We start from the raw sequence: 18,966 nt of genomic DNA on the forward strand, positions 1-18,966 counted from the left end.
GCAGTAATTTCATCGGCATACTCAGCGGATGAATCCAGAACTACACATGGCCTGATTCTTGTAAAACTAAGGATATGTAGGCAAATCAAAGATTGAAGTTCGGCCTCTGTCTTTTAAAACATCCCATCCAGTCAAAATTGGCCATCATTTCTTTACCCAATAACTCTTTCATCATTCTCGGGTGAAGAGGGGTAGCTGTTGATACCTAATTTTTTTCTATATTTTTTATATGCATAAATACCTTCAACATAGCATATACATGCATATATAAGCATGCACATGGTTTTTATAATTTTTTCCATAATTTTAAGGATTTAAATTGATTTATTTCCTTCCCTTTTGTTCATAAAATCCCCAATAATTATACCTCAAATTATTGTTGTGGTAATTTAGTCATTAAATTTCTATATTTATGCCAAAATATGGTTAAAATATTTTTATGCATATTTTATAATTGCATTTCATATTTTTAAAGCTCAATTGCATATAATTATAATATTAGCCCCATAATATATAATTACATTTATATGTGTGAAATTGATCTACTATATTTTTAAAATGTTAAATATCTATTTTAAAACATTTTAGTACCTAAAATTATTTTTTTAGAATTTTTTTATCATTTATTATAAATTATTTAGGTAAAATTGGCTATTGAAAATATAGCCAGATTTACATTTCAATTGTATCCCAATTTAAACTCAGCCCCAGCCCAATTTCAGATTAAAAACACCTGACTCAAACCCTGAACCTGCCTACCTGACCTAAGACCCGTCAAATCCTGGCCGTTGATCTAAAAGATCAACGGCCCATCCATTTTTACTATTTTTAATTCTAACGACCAACTAACCCTATCTCATTTTCCAAATCCGCCGCCTCTATATTCTCTCATCTCCTCTCCTCTCTCAACTACTCAACCTAACCCTAGTTCCTTCAACCGTCGACCTCCCTTTCTCCGATCTTCTCCGGTGATCTCCCTTCAACTACTAAGCCTCCAATAGCTCCTCTAATGCTATGCTTGCCTTTTCTAAGGTCTTCAAGGGCCCTAGGCCACGTCAACTTGCATCTAGGGTTTGTCATCTGTTATGTTCTTGGCTACTTCAGTATGATTTCAAGCAAAATCATGTTGTACTTGTTACGATCCTTGAGATTTTAGACAGGTTCTTTCATCTCTACTTGGGTTTCTTCTGAAACCCTAATTTTTGCTTATATCTCCTAGATCTGTATGATTTTAAATGATTTGAGTCTGTTTCTTTAATGTTTTATACTATCCTTGTAACTCTTTACAAGAATCATTGATTTCAAAGTGTTTTCACCTTCTTCTAAAATTAGGGTTTCCGGAACTTCTTCTAAAACCTTGTTTAAACCGATTCTTTATGTTTAAACTTCTATCTCTTGCGTATTTTGACTGATTCTATGATTCTACTACCTCTTCAACTTGCCTATGTTGAAAACCCTAATTTCTTAGTTCTAATCTTGGGTTTCTGAGTGTTGTTTTGATAACGTGTTCAGTTAATCTATATGTTTCTGTGATTATGTGATTTTACCCTATGATTGCTTGTTAAGGTTCCTAATTATGGTTATCCCTACCTATTGTGTGATTTTACCCTATTTTGTTCACCAATGTTTTTGATTCTTCACTTCTCCTACCTTGTATCATGCTTATTCTACTAATTCAAACTATGCTCTACATGAACCCTTTATTTATATATGATTTTTGTCCTACTCGGCCTCTTAGAGTTCTGGTTTTTTCTTACTATATGCTTGTTCTTATAAAGTTGTGCTAAATCAGTGCTATCTTCTACTTTTTAATCCTTGAGTCTTTGTGATTGATCTTTAACGGATTTCGCATGATGTCTCTACTGATTTTTAGCCTTGTAAAATATTTTCTGACCTTATTCTACAGTCAATTATGCTATTAATTGATTTCTTAATTCTTTTCCTTGATTGAAATATGCTGAACCTAGCCTCTATTACATATTGTGTACTTGTACTATGCAAAAAATATTTCCTTATTTGTTATGCTCAGCCTTATACGATTTCCTTCCTTATTTGCCATATGTTTATTACCGTGTGAAGTTGACTCCTAATTTAAAGGGAGTACTTACCTTGATTTTATGACTAATTGATTCTGAGTCCCCATAGTTACTGATGAACTTTGATTTTTACCTTATTTGCTACTTGCTTTCAAACTATATATACAACTCACTTATTAACACAAACACATGAACACTCTTGGTTCAAAAGCTCTCTTTCTCTCTCTCTCTCTCACTTAAACTTTCTGCTCTCTTTTTGTGCTACTTGCTACTATTCTAAGTTAGTCGGCTGCAAGCCAAGGCTAACTATTGTGTTCTCCTGCTCCTTCACTTTTGTTTACTGTCTTTTCTACTGGTATATTCTAGTTTTAATTCAAGTTCCAACAACAATATGGTTCTTTTATTGCTTCAATTCATACTGTTTCTAGTTTGCTTTTATCTATGGTTTTGCTGTGAAACCTGCAGTTAATATGCTTACATGATTAGCATGTTATGAACTCCCCTTGCTTAGAATCAGTATAAACATGTTACCCCCTTTATGTCTGATCAATTGTTTCTGAGCATGTACGTACCAATTACCTCTGCTTGTTATGTTCTTACCATCATATGCTCCATGTATCCCTAAATCCCTATCACCCCTGTATCTAAGTTTGTTCTTTATGTTTGGTTCTGTGACTATGTCTGGTCAATTGTGTCTCAGCATGTCTGTACCAATTCCTAAGACCTTTGCTTGTTATGTGTTTACAATCATGTGTTCTATGTATCCCCAAATCCCCTGACCCCTGTCTGTGACTACTGAACTTGCTTTGGTTCTGTGACCTCTGGCTATGTATGAACCTGTCTTAAGGGTATTGTGTTTGGACTGTTTTCTACTACTCCACTCTCTTTTCAAACTATCTCTGTGGTTTTACTAAATTATTTCAAATAAACTTCCTTTTAATACAGTTTTCCTACTGAAACTTTTCAACTTGTGTCAAGCACTTTCACTCTATTCTTAGGTCAATAGGTTCTGCCCCCTCCAGTATGTGTACTACCTTGGGATCCTCTTGAGAACCCTATGAATTCTGGTATACTGAGGGTGGCACTTCCACACAGCACTTGTTCAATTTTGGTTACCAAGTCTAGGTGTAAGCACTGCCCGGGATCCTTGAAATCCTTAGAGAACTTTGATGCACCTAGACTATGACATTGTCTATGGAATTGAGGCATTTGAGGCTATTGGAGGCTTTGGAAATCTGGGCCTATCTGTAGGCTCCCTATAGAATAACTTCTTATTTTCTTACGGGTATTAACTTGTAAACGAATATTGGGGTAATTAGTGAAAATAGTGAGTAGCTATATGTTTGTGGAGTAATACGGGTAGAAACCATGCCTATAGGACTTTACAATGTGTTGTGTTTGCCTTCATAAATAGAAGCCATACCTATAGGACTTTACAATTTGATGTGTTTGTCTTCATAAGTAGAAATCAAGCCTATAGGACCTTTGTATCTTGTCATGTTAGAAATCATGCCTATAGGTCTCAATTGATTCCATGATAGAAATCATGTTTAATAGGTCTTAATTAGTTTCACAAGTAGATACCATGCCTATAGGATATAATCCAAATTCAGCTTCTGTTATAACAAGTGTTTATGTGTGTTTTCGTTTGTCATCATGCCTACAAGTCTTTAACATCGGTATTAAACAAGTAGATATCATGCCTATAGGGAATAACACCAGAAATTCTTCTTATAGATCTCGCCTAAGTTTAGTTTAAATAACTCAATCTGGTTAACGTTTGGCTCACTTCTGAACTGGTTTAATTAAGTGGTTTATATTTCCCTGAAACGAGTCTTTTTTAAAATTGTCTTAATTTATCATTAGACAACATGCCTATAGGGATTAAAAAGTCCGTTTCAAAACCTTCCTTGTTTCACTACATAAAATATAGTCATCAGTATTCCGCGTATAGGAAAGCTTGTAGGCCATTTTCAAAACTTGCAATTCTGATATCCTTTATGTGACTTAATAATGTTCTAACAAGCTTTAAAATCAGTAGGCTACTGATAGGGTCATTACTTCTGAGTTTATAAAAATAAATTGTCTGTCTTCTGTATATTCACTTGGACATCATGCCTTAGGATACTATTTAACAAAAGGCATTTATTTGTGTTTGAGTCGTGCTGTTTACATGCCTTATCTGTGGAGGTAAACTGACCCTCTTATTTGCTCCTTCTTGTTCTTGTTTGCTAAGAGTCCTATGTGTTATTGCTTGTCGCCTTAGTATTTTCACCTTTAAACTTTAGGGGTCTGTTTAGAACCACCTATAGGTAGAGGTCCTAAATCCCTCCAGGATCATTAAGAAGGGACGGGTAATAACACGCAATAGAGATCGCTGACCAACACTCGCTTTGAATGATCACTAAAGGGATAGAAGGGTAGATATGAGATATGATGACTACGCGCTAATGTCACGTGTAGCCCCTTATCGAGGAGTGTTTATCGGACATTGTGTGGGGTAATCTTATAGGCTAATCAACCTAGGACTCCTTCTTTTCAAAATTCCTTTTATTTAAACTTTGTTTTATAAATACAACTTGTCCAAAACCTTTGTCTTATTATTTGAGTTATACAAACACGCCTTATTTGTAATTATTTGCTGCAAGTATTTATTTGGACTAATTCGTAAATATAAGTTCGGCCGGGACCCACAATTATAGACCAAGAGGGGTGCCTAACACCTTCCCCTCGAGGTCATTTCGAGCCTTTACCCTAATCTCTGGTAATGCAAACCAATCCAAGAGTTAATCACTCTAGGTGCCCTAACGCACCTTAATTCGTTAGGTGGCGACTCTTCAAATACCTAATTCCCAAAAGGAAATGAGTTATTACCCTCGTGGAATGTCGAAACCCTGACCTCTCTCCGCAGAGGGAAAAAAGGGGGCGCGACACAGACATCGGGATGTCACAAGTCACGAGCATCTACTAAGGTCTGAATACAATGAAAAGTCTAAAAATGTACTAAATACAGTCTAATGAAACAAAAGGGAGAATCTGCACACAAGGTTCAGGGAGTAATGTGAGTACTCCAACTCAATAATTAATAAAGGTAAATGAAAGCTGAGCAGTAAGAAAACACATAAATCACGTCAAAATGCTACAACAAAGGCAAAATAGTTCCAACACAGTATAGAAATCATTTACTTCGTAAATCATGCTCAGTTCCGGTAAAAACCTTTTAAAATAAATTTTTAATAGTTTCAAACGAGTGATAAAACAGTGAGTAAACATGATAGAAACGTAAACAGCCCCTTGGGTAAAACATGTATCATAAATCGCCCCTCGGGCATAATATCAACAGAACCAGCCCATGGGCTACCTTACAATCACTCGTAATCAGCCCCTCGGGCATAACATAAATCAAGAACCGCCCCTCGGGCAATAACATGGAACAACATCAGCTCCTCGGGCTATATCACATTTACACTGGGTACCTGCGCTCATTAGGGATGTACAGACTCCGGGAGGGGCCCCTTACGGCCCAAGCGCAATATCAAGTCATCTCGTGGCATAATCAATAGGCTCTCGGCCTCATATCAAGCCACCTTGTATCGTACAACTCAGGCCCTCAGCCTCATAATCATAATCAAAATAATATTGCTGCGGCATGTAGCTCGATCCCATAATAATCCACACAACAAATACCCACGGCCCTACTCAGTCAGAAATCTCTAAAAGCCACTTGGGCACAGTAAAATATGATTCTCAGCCCAAAATATCATTTAAGTGTTAAAAACAGAGTAAACATGGTTGAGTTATGAAAATAGTATGATATAGCATGACTGAATACATATATAAAATAAAAACAGTGAGGAAATAGCAGTAAAAATCCCCTAAGGGTCCAAATAATTGGTACGAGGCCCAAATATGGCATTCAGCCCAAAATATGATGATAGTAAACAGTTTTCAATCAATGCGATAAAACAGTCATTCAGGATGGACTAAGTCACAATTCCCAATGGCGCACGACCCCACGCTCGTCATCTAGCATGTGTGTCACCTTAATATAGCACAACAATGTGAAATCCAGGGCTTCATACCCTCAGGACAATATTTACAATCATTACTCACCTCTATCCGGTCCAAACTCTAGCCCGCGGTGCCTTTGCCTCTCGAATCAGTCTCCAATTTCTCTGAATCTAACCAAAATCAGTTCCACATCATTAATACACGCTAAAGGAACAAAGCCCAAGCGAAAATAATCGAATTAACTCAAAAATCTCGAAATTGGCCAAACCCGATCCCTGGGCTCACATCTCGGAATTCGATAAAAATCACATCAATAGAATCCTCATCCTCCCACGAGTCTATACGTACCAAGAACATCAAAATCGGACCTCAAATAGCCCTTCTAATTCCCAATTTACACTTTCCAAATTCAAGCCCTAATGCCCCAATTTTAGGCTTTAATTTCCATATATTTCATGTTTAAACAAGTAAGAATCAATATAGGATCGAGTACTGAGTTCAAAAATCTTACCTCCAAGTTTTTCCCTTTGATTCCCTCTTCAATTCTTCTTAAAAAGCTCCAAAATCGCTCGAAAATGGTGAAAGTTAGACCCAAAATCATGGACAAGGGCTATTTAAACATTCTGCCCAGCCAAAAATTCTTTCTTCGCGAACGCGGTCAAAGTCTCGCATTCGCGAAGCACAAAAAATTCACAGCTCAAATTTCCTCTTATGCGAACGCAAATAGACCCTCGCGAACGCGATGCCTTACTCAGCTTAGCCTACGCGAACGCGTTACCTCAGTCACGAACGCGATGCTCAATCAGACTCAACCTTCGCGAACATGGGACCAACATCGCGAATACGAAGGGCAACTGGCCTGCCTCACTCAACATCTCTTCGCGAACGCGTGATCCCTCTCGCGAACGCGAAGAGCAAAACTCTGCAACACTAATCTGAAGAAATCTGCAACTTTCAAAACAATAATTTGATCTGTTTAACTAGCCGAAACTCACCCGAGGCCATCGGGACCTCAACCAAATATGACAACATATCCCGTAACCTCATTCAAACTTGTTCCAACCTTCGAAACGCTCAAAACAACAACAAAACACCAAAATCACATCGGATACAAGCCTAAGAATTCCAAGAACTTCCAAATTCCGCTTTCGATCAAAAAGTCTACCAAACCTCGTCCGAATGACCTGAAATTTTGCACACACGTCACAAATGACACAACGGACCTACTCCAACTTCTGAAATTCCATTCCGACCCCTATATCAAAATCTCACCTATCAACTGGAAAATGCCAAAATTTCAATTTCGCCAATTCAAGCCCAGCTCTATTTCGGACCTTCAAAACACATTCCGACCATGCTCCTAAGTCCCAAATCACCTAACGGAGCTAACCAAATCATAAAAATTCCAATCCGAGATAATCTACTAACAAGTCAATCTTGGTTAAACCTTTCAAATTTTAAGCTTCAAATTGAGAACTATTCTTCAAAATTCATTCTGATTACCTTGAAAACCAAAACTGACGATTTACATAAGTCATAATACATCACACAGGGCTAGACATGCCCTAGAACTGGTGAGCGAAGTGCAAAAGCCCAAAACGGCCGATCGGGTCATTACACTAAGCTGGAACGTAGTTAAAGAAACCGCACTCAACTCTGCTATGCCTATAGTATGGAGGATACGGTGGCACTCCTCAAGAAAACCATCAGCATCCTCTAACGCCAAGCCACTGAAAGTAGGAGGGTGGTACTTCTTGTACCTATTGAACCTACACTGGTCCTCCTCAAAAACTGCTGCCCTACCCTCGGGTTGAACTGGGGCTACCGGCTGTACTGGTACAACCTCTAGAATCTGATCGACCAGAACCCGCTGCAGGTGCGGGCGGCGAGAGTTTGTGCTCCTCCCCTGGCCTGAGATGTGGCAGGAGCAAGGGGAATCAACCCCGCCTAAGCTAGAGTACTGAACATGCTCAGGAATTGTGCAAGGGTCTCCTGAAGAGCTGATGCAGTAACAGGCATCTTAGGTTCCTGCGCTCCGATTGGAGCTACTAGTGGCTCCTCTGTAGCAGCTCGTGCGGGTGCTCTGGCTGCACCACGTGGACGTTCTCGGTCTCTGCCCCGGCCTCTCGCGGCTCTAGCAGGAGCCACGGGTGTCTGGTCATCTAATCCGGTTGTACGTGTCCTCACCATTTGTGAGAGAATAGAATACATAAGTTTAGAATTTTGAAGTCAACAATTTCACACGACAAGGAATCAAAAGAAGTAAAATTTTCCTAACAATTCCATACCTCTCACAGATAAGTACAGATGTCTCTGTACCGATCCGCGAGACTCTACTAAACCTACTCGTGACTCATGACACCTATGAACCTAGAGCTCTGATACCAACTTATCACGAGCCAATACTCCCTCTGTGAGACGTCGTGACGACACCTAATCTCTACGACTAGATAAGCCTAACATTTTGCAGAATAACAAAAATAAAAGCAAAACTTTAACAACTAACTGCAACAGATAATTAAATAACTAATAAAAACGTTGCTCAGTGTGTACAATAACCAACACTCTAGTATACACAGTACTCCCAAAATCCGAAAAATCATAAGCCACAAGCTACAGAAGAAAGCTAGTATCTCTATACACCAGAGTCTAATAAAAAAGGTACGAAAAGGTAAATGATAAAGGAGGGAATAGAGGGGGACTCCGAGATCGGCGAACGCGGCAGATATACCTTGAAGTCTTCAAATCTCACTATTCACTGATGACATGGCTGGTAAGAAGCACTTGGATATGCACACAAAGTATGTGTAGAAGAATAGAATGAGTACACCACAACGGTACCCAATAAGTGCAAGCCTAACCTCGGTCGAGTAGTGACGAGGTCAGGTCAGGGCCATCTAGTATATATGTAATAAATAAGGCAGAATAAAAATATTGCAGTGTAATGAGAGACTAGAATTTAACAAAGAGGAAATCACAAAAAAATAACAGTACTGCATATAGGGGTCAAACGACAGGGGATCTCCCAAGATACCGTCTCGTAGTCCCAAAAGTAAATATGCATGAGGGATCTCCCGAGATACCGTCTCGTAGTCCCAAAGTAAATATGCAGAGGATTTCTCGAGATACCGTCTCATATTCTCAAAGTAAATACACAGCTCAAAAACAATGGAAATAACAGTTAAGACAAGAAATTCTATAGTTTAGACTAAGTACAAGTCAAGGAAAAAGCAGAAAATCCACTAAGCATGCTGCACAGAGTTCAGATAATCATTTAAGACACGTAGACATGCGATATTAGGCTAAACAGGATAACTACACATGTTGGTATAACTTAATTAAGATGAAACAGGTTATTACTCAGTAAAATCAGATTTTATAATAAATAGTCGTGTACGCAATCGTCACCTCACGTACACGACGCTCACATATCACAACTGCACCAAATCCGAAGGGGATGCCCCCGCCACCCCACAAGGTTAGGCATGCCACTTACCTCGAACCAAGCTCAGTCAATCAGTAAGAATAACTTTTCCATGATTTTCCGATTCCGAATGGCCCAAATCTAGCCAAAAGAAATTACATATCATAAATATAACTATAAAAAACTAATATAATTAATGAAATCAAGGCTTAAGCAAGAAATTAGAAAATCATCCCAAAAAGTCGACTCATGCTCACATCTCGAAATCGGGTAAAAATCACAAAATATGAACACATATTCACTCACAAGTTCACTCGTACCAAAATTATCCAAATTCGATATCAAAATCCAAATCAAAACTCAAAAACTTAATTGAATAACTTTCAACTTTTTCCCTAAATTTCTCAACCAAATTCTTTAATTAAATGATGAAATCAACTATAGATTAGTGAAATTTAACCATAAATGAGTTAAGAATCGTTACCCAAAAGCTTCCTCTGAAAATCTCCCAAATTATCGCCCAAATCAAAGTTTCAGAGTGTAAAATGAGATTAAACCCTCGAAATCCCTCTTTACTGCCCAGCGATCTCGCACTTGCGGTCCAATTTCCGCTTCTGCGGTACCTCTTCTGTAGCGAAGACTCTGCATATGTGGAGTTAACTTAAATTCCAAAATCCCACTTCTGCGAACCAGGGCTCGCACATGCGGTCCTGCTTCTGCGACCCTACACCAGGCCATCCTTGCCCGCTTCTACAGTCACCTCTTCGCATCTACGGATGCGCAGATGCGGCTTTACCTTCGCACCTGCGACCTCTGACCTCTTCCTTCCAAACCACATCTGTGCCTCTTGGCTTGGTTCTGCGGGCTCGCACCTGCGGTCAATCTTGCGCAGGTGCGATTACACCTGGTGCCTTCAGCCATTCTCCCAAAATCAAATTTGATCCGTTAGCCATCGGAATCTACTCGAGGCCCCCGGGACCTCAACCAAATATATCAACAAGTCCTAAAACACCATACAAACTTAGTAGAACCCTCAAATCACATCAAACAACGCTAAAATCACGAATCACCCTCCAATTCAAACTTAATGAACTTTGAAACTTCAAACTTCTACAACTGCCGCCGAAACCTATTAAATCACGTCCGATTGACCTCAAATTTTGCACATAAGTCATATTCGACATTACGAACCTACTCCAACTTCCGGAATCGGAATCCGACCCCGATATTATCTTTCGGTCAAACTTCCCAAAAATCAAACTTTCGCTATTTCAAGCCTAATTCAGCTACAAAACTCTAAAACACAATTCAGACGTGCTCCTAAGTTCACAATCACCCAACGGAGCTAACGAAACCGATGAAACTCCATTCCGGAGTCGTCTTCATATAGTTCCAACTACAGATAAAAATCCTAGAACTTAAGCTTCCGTTTTAGGGACTAAGTGTCCCAAAACACTTCGAAATCAAAAACAGAACCTCCCGACAAGTTGCATAAGCAGAAAATGATACGGGAAAAATAGTAAATAGGGGGTCGGGGCTAATACTTTCAAAACGATCAGTCAGGTCATTACGGTCTCAGTCAGTATTGGAATTGGGTTAATTAGTTAATCATTCTTTACGTTTATAATTAAGAAGGGTGATTTAAAAAGCTTTTCATATTTGATCTAACAAAGAGTTGACACGATTTGACAATATCATCAATTCGGTTTGCTTCAAAGAATTTCATTTTGTTACGTCTTGCATATTAGGAGTAATAAGGGTTCTCATATGCAGATATAATTTCCACGGTCTACATGAATTTCCTTCAACACGTGCGGTCAAGCAGGCCAAGTTAAATATGTTGCTTGATGTCTCCCTAGTCTATCTTCTTTCTTGTCTTTTGATCTGCTTCTAACAATCCATTATTTTAATGAAATAACAAAAACTTACATTTCTGATTACTTACTGTAAAATTGATTCAGTTTGGTGTTCAATCATACTTAAGAAACTGCAGAAGTATCCCATTGTAATGATTTTTGTTTACCCAGCAGGAGTATCTCGCTTTGCTTCCTTGGTGACTCAAACGGACAACCTTAAGATTGGAGGTGAATATGCTAACTGCTTGAGCAATATAATTCCCTCTTGGTTTCAGTAGTAACTAAGGTTTGCCGTAGGGCATTTTCAACTCTTTGCGCCATTTTTTCCCACCAAAATGGTGTTAATTAACTGCCCTTTACACCACATAAATATTCAATTTTCATGATTAGTATGTTGCTCCCATAAATGCTCTATTAATGTATTACGAAATGCAAAATGAGTATCTTTGTCCTTAATTTTTTTGTGTCGAGCTAAAATTATTCAAATCGGGAATTTTCATGTACTACCATTTCTGCTGTTGGAGTTGGACCTTACCAAACATCTTGAATTGGTGCATTAAAGATCACGCTCATCCTCGATTATCCTATTGTCTCGTATAATACATGTAGTTAATATACAATTATAACTTATAATAAAATTAACTTACAATTTTACAATTTTATATAAGAATAATATATACAAAAATTAATTTATAAAAATTATACACCAAAATTAGGTTATAAAGTTAACATTATAAAGATATTACATAAAAGTATAAGTAATTACAAAATTTATAATATATTAAATTAAAGTTTCATATAATAAAATATTAATAAATAGTAATAGTATAAGATAAATAGTGTTATTCACACACTAAAATGGGGTAAGAAATGATGTTGGGTTGGACCAAAAACACTAAAATTACATTTAATGTGAAAATTGGCGAAGGGTCGGAGATGATGTTAGTGTTTCAAAAGAAAAAGATTACTACTATAAAAGAAAAGGACAGATTAATGTAAAGCACAAAATATTACTGCAAATTCAGGGGGGGAAAAGTCTTACAACAAAGACTGGCAGAAGGAGAAATAAGCTGTCATCTCAAGTCTCCTACTTTGTTTATCTTTATTTACTTTTTTTAGCTACCCGCAACGTGCCCTTATCCTTAGCCACAATATTCTCCCAAAACTATGGATGTTTCACTTTCATCCAAAGTTCTTTCCTCCCTTTTCCATCGCCAGGAAAATTCCATCTTCTTCGAAAAGTTTCAGCATGGAATAATTTACTTTAGTCGTTAAACTTCATTAATTTCAAACGCAATGAAGTTGTCGGTAAAACTCTGTAATATATTTTGACCAACAAACTACATTGGATTATAATGAGAATGAACAACAATAAACTTAGCAAGTCAATATATAAACACTTTAAAAGAATTCTTATATTATTATGTCCTGCACCTAAAAATAATAAACAAATTATAAAGAGTTGAATTAATAATTTAAAAAATAAAATAGATTACCTGTTACACTAGACTAAAATATACCAATGATAATATACATTTTATTACTCTGAGAGCTAGTGTATAAAAATTAAACCTCAACTCTTAATATAAATTGGATGTATATATATGTATATATATATATATAGCTAGTGGAGAATTCATTTAAATGGAGCCAGCTTTGGTCCTGCAGAGAAAAGATCGATGGTTATCTGCAGTCCTATCTGAAGGGGGAACAGCCTCACCCTTTTTATATATGAAGATCTCAAAATTGATATGGTGGCTCTTCACTCAACCTTATTAGCTCCTTTTTATTTTATGCAAGGATTAAACTTGGCTAAAAGCTGAAGCTCAAGGCTGTAACATTATATTAATGCAGCATTTCTGGTGTTTGGTATCCAAACCATTAAAATCCATTAATGAGAATAGGAATTAAATTTTCAAGAAATTGTAGTACAAGGATTTTTCTAGCAAAGGAACTGAATCATAGGCAAAAACATACGCATTGTTTTTGCTAACAGACAAGATGTTTGATCTTTGGATACAAATTCTTGAACTATATATATTGTTTAGAGCGAACAAAGTAAGCTACTCAATTAATCACAATCATAGGGTGTAGTGGAATAATTAAAACCCTTTCATCCTTAACTAATGGCATCAGGGTCGAGTTTTGAAAATGAAAACCTTTTGGTAAGGAGGTGAATTAATCAGAATTATTCAATCGAAATATTAGTTGCCATTAAGCTAGCTAGCACCCACCCACAAACTTCTTTAGCCTTTCTGAGATTCTTGCAGCTCCGTATTGATCTGGTGCACACTCTCCCATCTGCAATGAAGCAATGAAACACATCTCTGTCATATATTAGCTCACACAATTAAATAACCACACCCCTTCATTTAGACATAAATATATAGAGGAAAGAAACAAATGGAAAACCTGAGAATGTATGGAATGGACGATGGTGTCACCAATGAGAGTATAATTGGCATTTATAACTTGTACGCTTTCTTCATGAAGCAGACGGATAACATCAGTGAAGATGAACTGATAATCCAAACTAGTAGTTATAACCACCTGTAGAGCTGAATCCACACTGTTGATTTCTATATGTGGCAATGGCAACCCTATCTTTCTCCCACAGCTTGAATTTTCACCACTTTTTAAGCTATCTTTTTTCTGTGTCATTCTCCCCAAATCTATCTGCAGTCTTTTTATGTAGTTGATTGCCTCTTCCAGTTGATCTGGCAGTGACAAAACTTCCTGCAATTATTAAGCCCAAATAAAATAATTTTGTAAACCGTGTAACAATGATAATGAGCATGATTCTACTATAGATCTGACTATATGATCTCGAACATGTTTCAAATCGGGCGGATTTTGGAAGGAAAACTTAATCATGACATGCGTGAAATAGAAGAGAAAAATAAAAAGAAATAACTAAAGGAGAAAGAAAAGAACCCTAGAATGCTGTTGATGAGGCACAAGAGAATGGAGCTTCAAGTAGAGAGCTTTCATTTGGTTTCTTCTGTTTTTCTCAATAGTCTTTCTGTCAGCTTTAGACGATGAAGAACTTGGGTTGTTGCACTGTTGCTCCATCTCTTATCTATAAAGCCTCTCCAACAAATTTGGCAAATAAACAAGATGCTATTCCTTCTAGATTTAGCACAAGATGTTTATAAAGAGTAGTAAATGAAAGAAAAAGGCAATGACTGCAGAAGAATATAACATCCATATCTGGTGATAGAAAATGTTTGTGTAAGAAGAGATAACATCAGGGCTATCAGTAAAATATGATGCATTATATTAGACTGCTCTTCTATTAATCAGAGGTTTCGTGTTCGAGTCTAGTATATAATTTTTTATTGGTAGGGAGCGCTTCCATGTAATGAAACCTACGCGGTACAAATTCGAATATAGCTAGTTGGGTCCAATGCGCGTCACACGGTGAGAAACCCAAAAAAGAAGATAGTAATATTACTGTTGTATTTTCCCCTTTTATGGGTCCCCAAATGGGACAATTTTTGACCACTCCTGACTGCAGTTACAAAGAACCAAGACTGTTCTAACAATCGCCCCAACTATGAATATGTTCATCATTCTTCTACGTTATTTAATAGTACTAATATTTTAAGTAATTTACTAAGAAATTAATGAAAGAAAATTCCGTTAGTGCGTGTGAAAGCAATTTATATTAATGATGGCTAATTAAAAACTTCTAAATCAACTGAAAAATAATTAAAACTAGAATCCTAGAAAATTTAGATCTTGTTCACATTCTTGATGATTTTTTTCCCACAACTTTGTGAGATCGATTGCGTAATTGCTGGTGATATCAGCATTTGAACGCAAGTAAAAAGTTGGAATTCTGGATAACACAAAAGGGTCCACTTGCAAGTGTATATATATATATCCTAATTAATTAGGTGCACTTTATGAGGTCTATATATTGCGTAATCTTGGTGAGATCAGCAGCATTGATTGTGTATTATAGGGGCAGGTGTTGTGAATAAGAAGAAAAAGAAAAAAGCTAATTTAGGGGATCATTTGAATCCTACACCTATATGTGAGTGGGTGTTGAAACAGGTTTACCGTCTTTTTTCGAAATAAAATTCACTCAAATCACCTAACGTTAATAGCAAATCATAGTAATTTACCAATTTTGCGGGATAAATTGAAGCGAATATATATTAATTATGGTCTAGGTCATGTATTCATCGAGTTTGTATAAACACATGGACTAGTAGATAAACCTTTTTCAACTCTAAGCCTTCTATTAGGATTTACAACATATTATTGCAATCTTTTTCTTTTCATTTCTATAGCATGTTTTACATTTGCATTGGTTAGTTAATTGTTTTTAAGCGGGAAAAGAAAAAGAAGAACTTGAATCAAATAGCAAGAAACAGAAATAACAACGAAAATAAACAAATAACAGATGTGGAATGACCAAAAAAAAATGCGTCAAATAGTAAGTACACGTGCAAATTTCGTGAAACCTCCAAAAAAAAAAAAAAAAAAAAAAAGCAAATGTGAATAATTTCAGTCATGAATGAGACGTCTCCTTAATCATGTGGCAGTGCCAATGTTTGTACTTCTAAAAACATTATTTCTTCTATTCACACGTTAGGTTATACTACAATAGGGATGTTTCATTAATCCTTGAATTTCATGTGTTTGATGAAATACTTGTTGCGTTCACCAAGTGGACCACCCCCATATTATTTCTGGGAGAACTAAAAAAGAAGAAATATTATCATTTTGATTACTCTTTAAGACAATAAAATGCAAAAGTACTTATATGTGACATTCGAAATTCTAACAAGACAATAAAAAAAAACGTTCCATTTTATGTGATAGTTCTTTGAATCAGGCTCCACGACATAAAAATAAAAAATAAAAAAATTGTAACTTGTGGTTTGAAATATATATGATATAATTATTTGTGTGACTATAAATCATCTTATTATGGGTAAATGAGAAATTGACAGCTAAATTGTTTTTAAAATATACTCCATCCGTTTCAATTTATGTGAACCTGTTTGACTGAGCACGGAGTTTAAGAAAAAATGAAGAAGTTTGGAATTTGTGGTCCTAAACAAGTTAAAAAGGGGCTCAGAGAGTTTGTGTGGTTATAAAAACTTCCCATTAATGATAGAATCATAAGTTTAAGCTAAATTGTTTCCAAGAAAGGATACATTTTTTTTGGAATGAACCAAAAAAGAAATAGGTTAACATAAATTGGAACAGAGGGAGTAGAAAAATTCTTATTGGGACAGATCGAAAGAAAGTGTATTATGTAATGTTGTTTGACTTGACACGAAACTTGAGAAAGAAAACTTTTTAAACTTCTGATTTAAAACATGACATAAATATTTGTGTGGCTATAATTTATCTCATTAAGGTAAAATTAGTATTAGTACTCGCGCGATGCACGAACACAAATCTCTAATTTGAGTTATTTAATTCGTGTGCAAATAACTTTAAAATATTAATCTTTCAGATAGAAGTTATATATAATTATTAAATAAATGTTAATAAAAAGCAAAAATTTCTTAAATCTCTTAAAATTACCCATAATTTCTTGTTTATATTGCATTACCCATAACTTAAAATTATCATATTCTTGTCTGTTACTTCCATTATACAGTCAAACCTCTCTATAACAACCTCGTTTGTTTCGAATATTTTTGGATGTTATAGAAAAGTGCTGTTATAGAGTACATATATTATAACATAACATGAAAATTGGTTCCGAAAAAAGCTTGCTTTTATAGTAAAGTGTTGTTATATATGGATGATGTTATAGAGAGGTCTCACTGTAATATATTATAAATAAAAATATATTTTTTTTCTTGTAGTAAATTTTTTTTTTTACCTTTATTCTTTTATTCTATTGTTCATATTAATGTTTAAATTTGTCATTTTTTATAATACCTATATTCTTATCTTTATAATTAATTAAGATAGAGGCATTGTTTTTATCTTTAAATTTATTTATTTTTTAAATCTTATTAATTAAGATAGGGCAGACAATATCTTTACAAAAATATTCATAGATTTTTCATACAAATTCAAAAAAAATATTTAAATTAAGTATTAGTATTAACATTATCCTAAATATTCAAGTGGTTTTACAGTAGTTTGTCACTTGACTTAACCACAATGCAAATTTTATTCGTTATCATTTTAAATACTTTCTCTTCTCAAAAATCAAATAAGTCTTATCCTTCCAAATATTAATACTCGAGTCTTATCCTTCCAAATATTTGTACGTTGAAATTATTTACTTGTATTATTTTTTCTCTTTTTCTTTTAATTTTTTTAATTATGTTGTTCATATTAATGTTTAAATTTATCATATTTTTTTATAATACCTATATTTTTATCTTTGTAATTAATTAATATATAGGCGTTGTTTTTATCTTTCAATTTAATTTTTTTAAATCTTATTAATTAAGATAGGGCAGACAATATCTTTACAAAAATATTCACTTTCTTTTCATTTGGATTCAGAAAAAAAAATTAATTTAAATTAAGTATTAGTATTAATATTATCCTAAATTGCCAAGTGGCTTTATAATATTTTGTTACTTGGCTTCATCACAATGCAAATTATATATATATATATATACACACACACACACAAACACACACTTTCTCTTCTCAAAAATCAAATAAGTCTTATCCTTCCATATATTTCTACATTCAAATTATTTATTTATATATATATATATTCTCTTTTTCTTTTAATTTCTTGTCCGTATTGCATTACCCATAACTTAAAATTATTTGTATCCTTGTCCACTACTTTCATTACAATACATTATAGATTAATGTGCTTTTTTTTTCTTGTAATAATTTATACACACACACATATATATGCGCGCACACATATTCTCTTGGAATTTATATATATATATATATACACACACACATATTCTCTTGGAATTTGGTTTATAAATTTTTCGATATTTCGAGAAGTTAACAATATTAAAAAACTCAATGTTAAATTAGGAAAAAGCACGTAGGCTTCAAAGAAAATTCTTTCAATGTTACCTTTTCAAATATGTATTTCTTGCAAATAACCTTTTTTAAATGCCTAAAACTAAAGCGGCAAAGTAGTTTTAAATAGGATTTACAATATCCCATAACTTTAGGCATTTATTAGTCCAATTAAAAATGAAGATTTTTCAAATCTTTGAATGTAATAAAAATTAATCCATTATATTTTTTTCTTATTCTTTTAACTTTATCCTAAGTCTTTCCTAAATTCTTATTTATTTTGTCTTACTTTGCTATGTGTCTTATTCTTAAGACGCCACTTTATTTTATATTTTAACTCACTCCAAAATATAAATAGTCATATGTCATCTCAATTTACGTCTTTTTATATTTTTTTATTTTGTTTCTATTATAGCTTTTTAATTAATTTTTCACCTCCATATTTCTAGTTAATATATAAGAAAATCTATGAGTGAATCAATATATAGATATAAAATACAAATGTATATGTAGATACCAATATACATATAAATATAGATATATAGATTAGATTTGTCTAAGATCTATTAAGATTATATATAAGATTAAATCAACTACTTCCATTAATTATGTTTCTATTTATAATTTTTAATTATTAATGTTGTCTTAAAATTGTCAAGTG

At 34.8% G+C, this 18,966-nt stretch overlaps 1 protein-coding gene across 1 annotated transcript; it reads right to left on the minus strand.

Moving 5' to 3' along the window:
- Positions 1–13,192: 13,192 nt before the first annotated feature.
- On the minus strand, positions 13,193–14,867 carry LOC107821436 (transcription factor bHLH162). The gene is made up of 3 exons (XM_016647870.2): positions 14,262–14,867; positions 13,740–14,063; positions 13,193–13,628 (listed from the first exon to the last, which is right to left on the minus strand). The coding sequence occupies exons 1-3, from the start codon at positions 14,397–14,399 to the stop codon at positions 13,551–13,553; spliced, it is 540 nt and encodes a 179-aa protein (XP_016503356.1). The 5' UTR covers positions 14,400–14,867; the 3' UTR covers positions 13,193–13,550.
- Between the last annotated feature and the right edge of the window lie 4,099 nt (positions 14,868–18,966).

Source organism: Nicotiana tabacum, chromosome 3 (genome assembly GCF_000715075.1).
Source record: "Nicotiana tabacum cultivar K326 chromosome 3, ASM71507v2, whole genome shotgun sequence".
Classification (NCBI taxonomy): domain Eukaryota; kingdom Viridiplantae; phylum Streptophyta; class Magnoliopsida; order Solanales; family Solanaceae; genus Nicotiana; species Nicotiana tabacum.

Coding starts and splice junctions, on each gene's coding strand:
- LOC107821436 (XM_016647870.2), bottom strand. CDS start 14,399: ATGGAGCAACAGTGCAACAACCCAAGTTCTTCATCGTCTAAAGCTGAC. Junction 14,064..14,261: donor CTCATCAACAGCATTCTAGG/GTTCTTTTCTTT, acceptor TAATAATTGCAG/GAAGTTTTGTCACTGCCAGA. Junction 13,629..13,739: donor TCCATTCCATACATTCTCAG/GTTTTCCATTTG, acceptor GCTTCATTGCAG/ATGGGAGAGTGTGCACCAGA.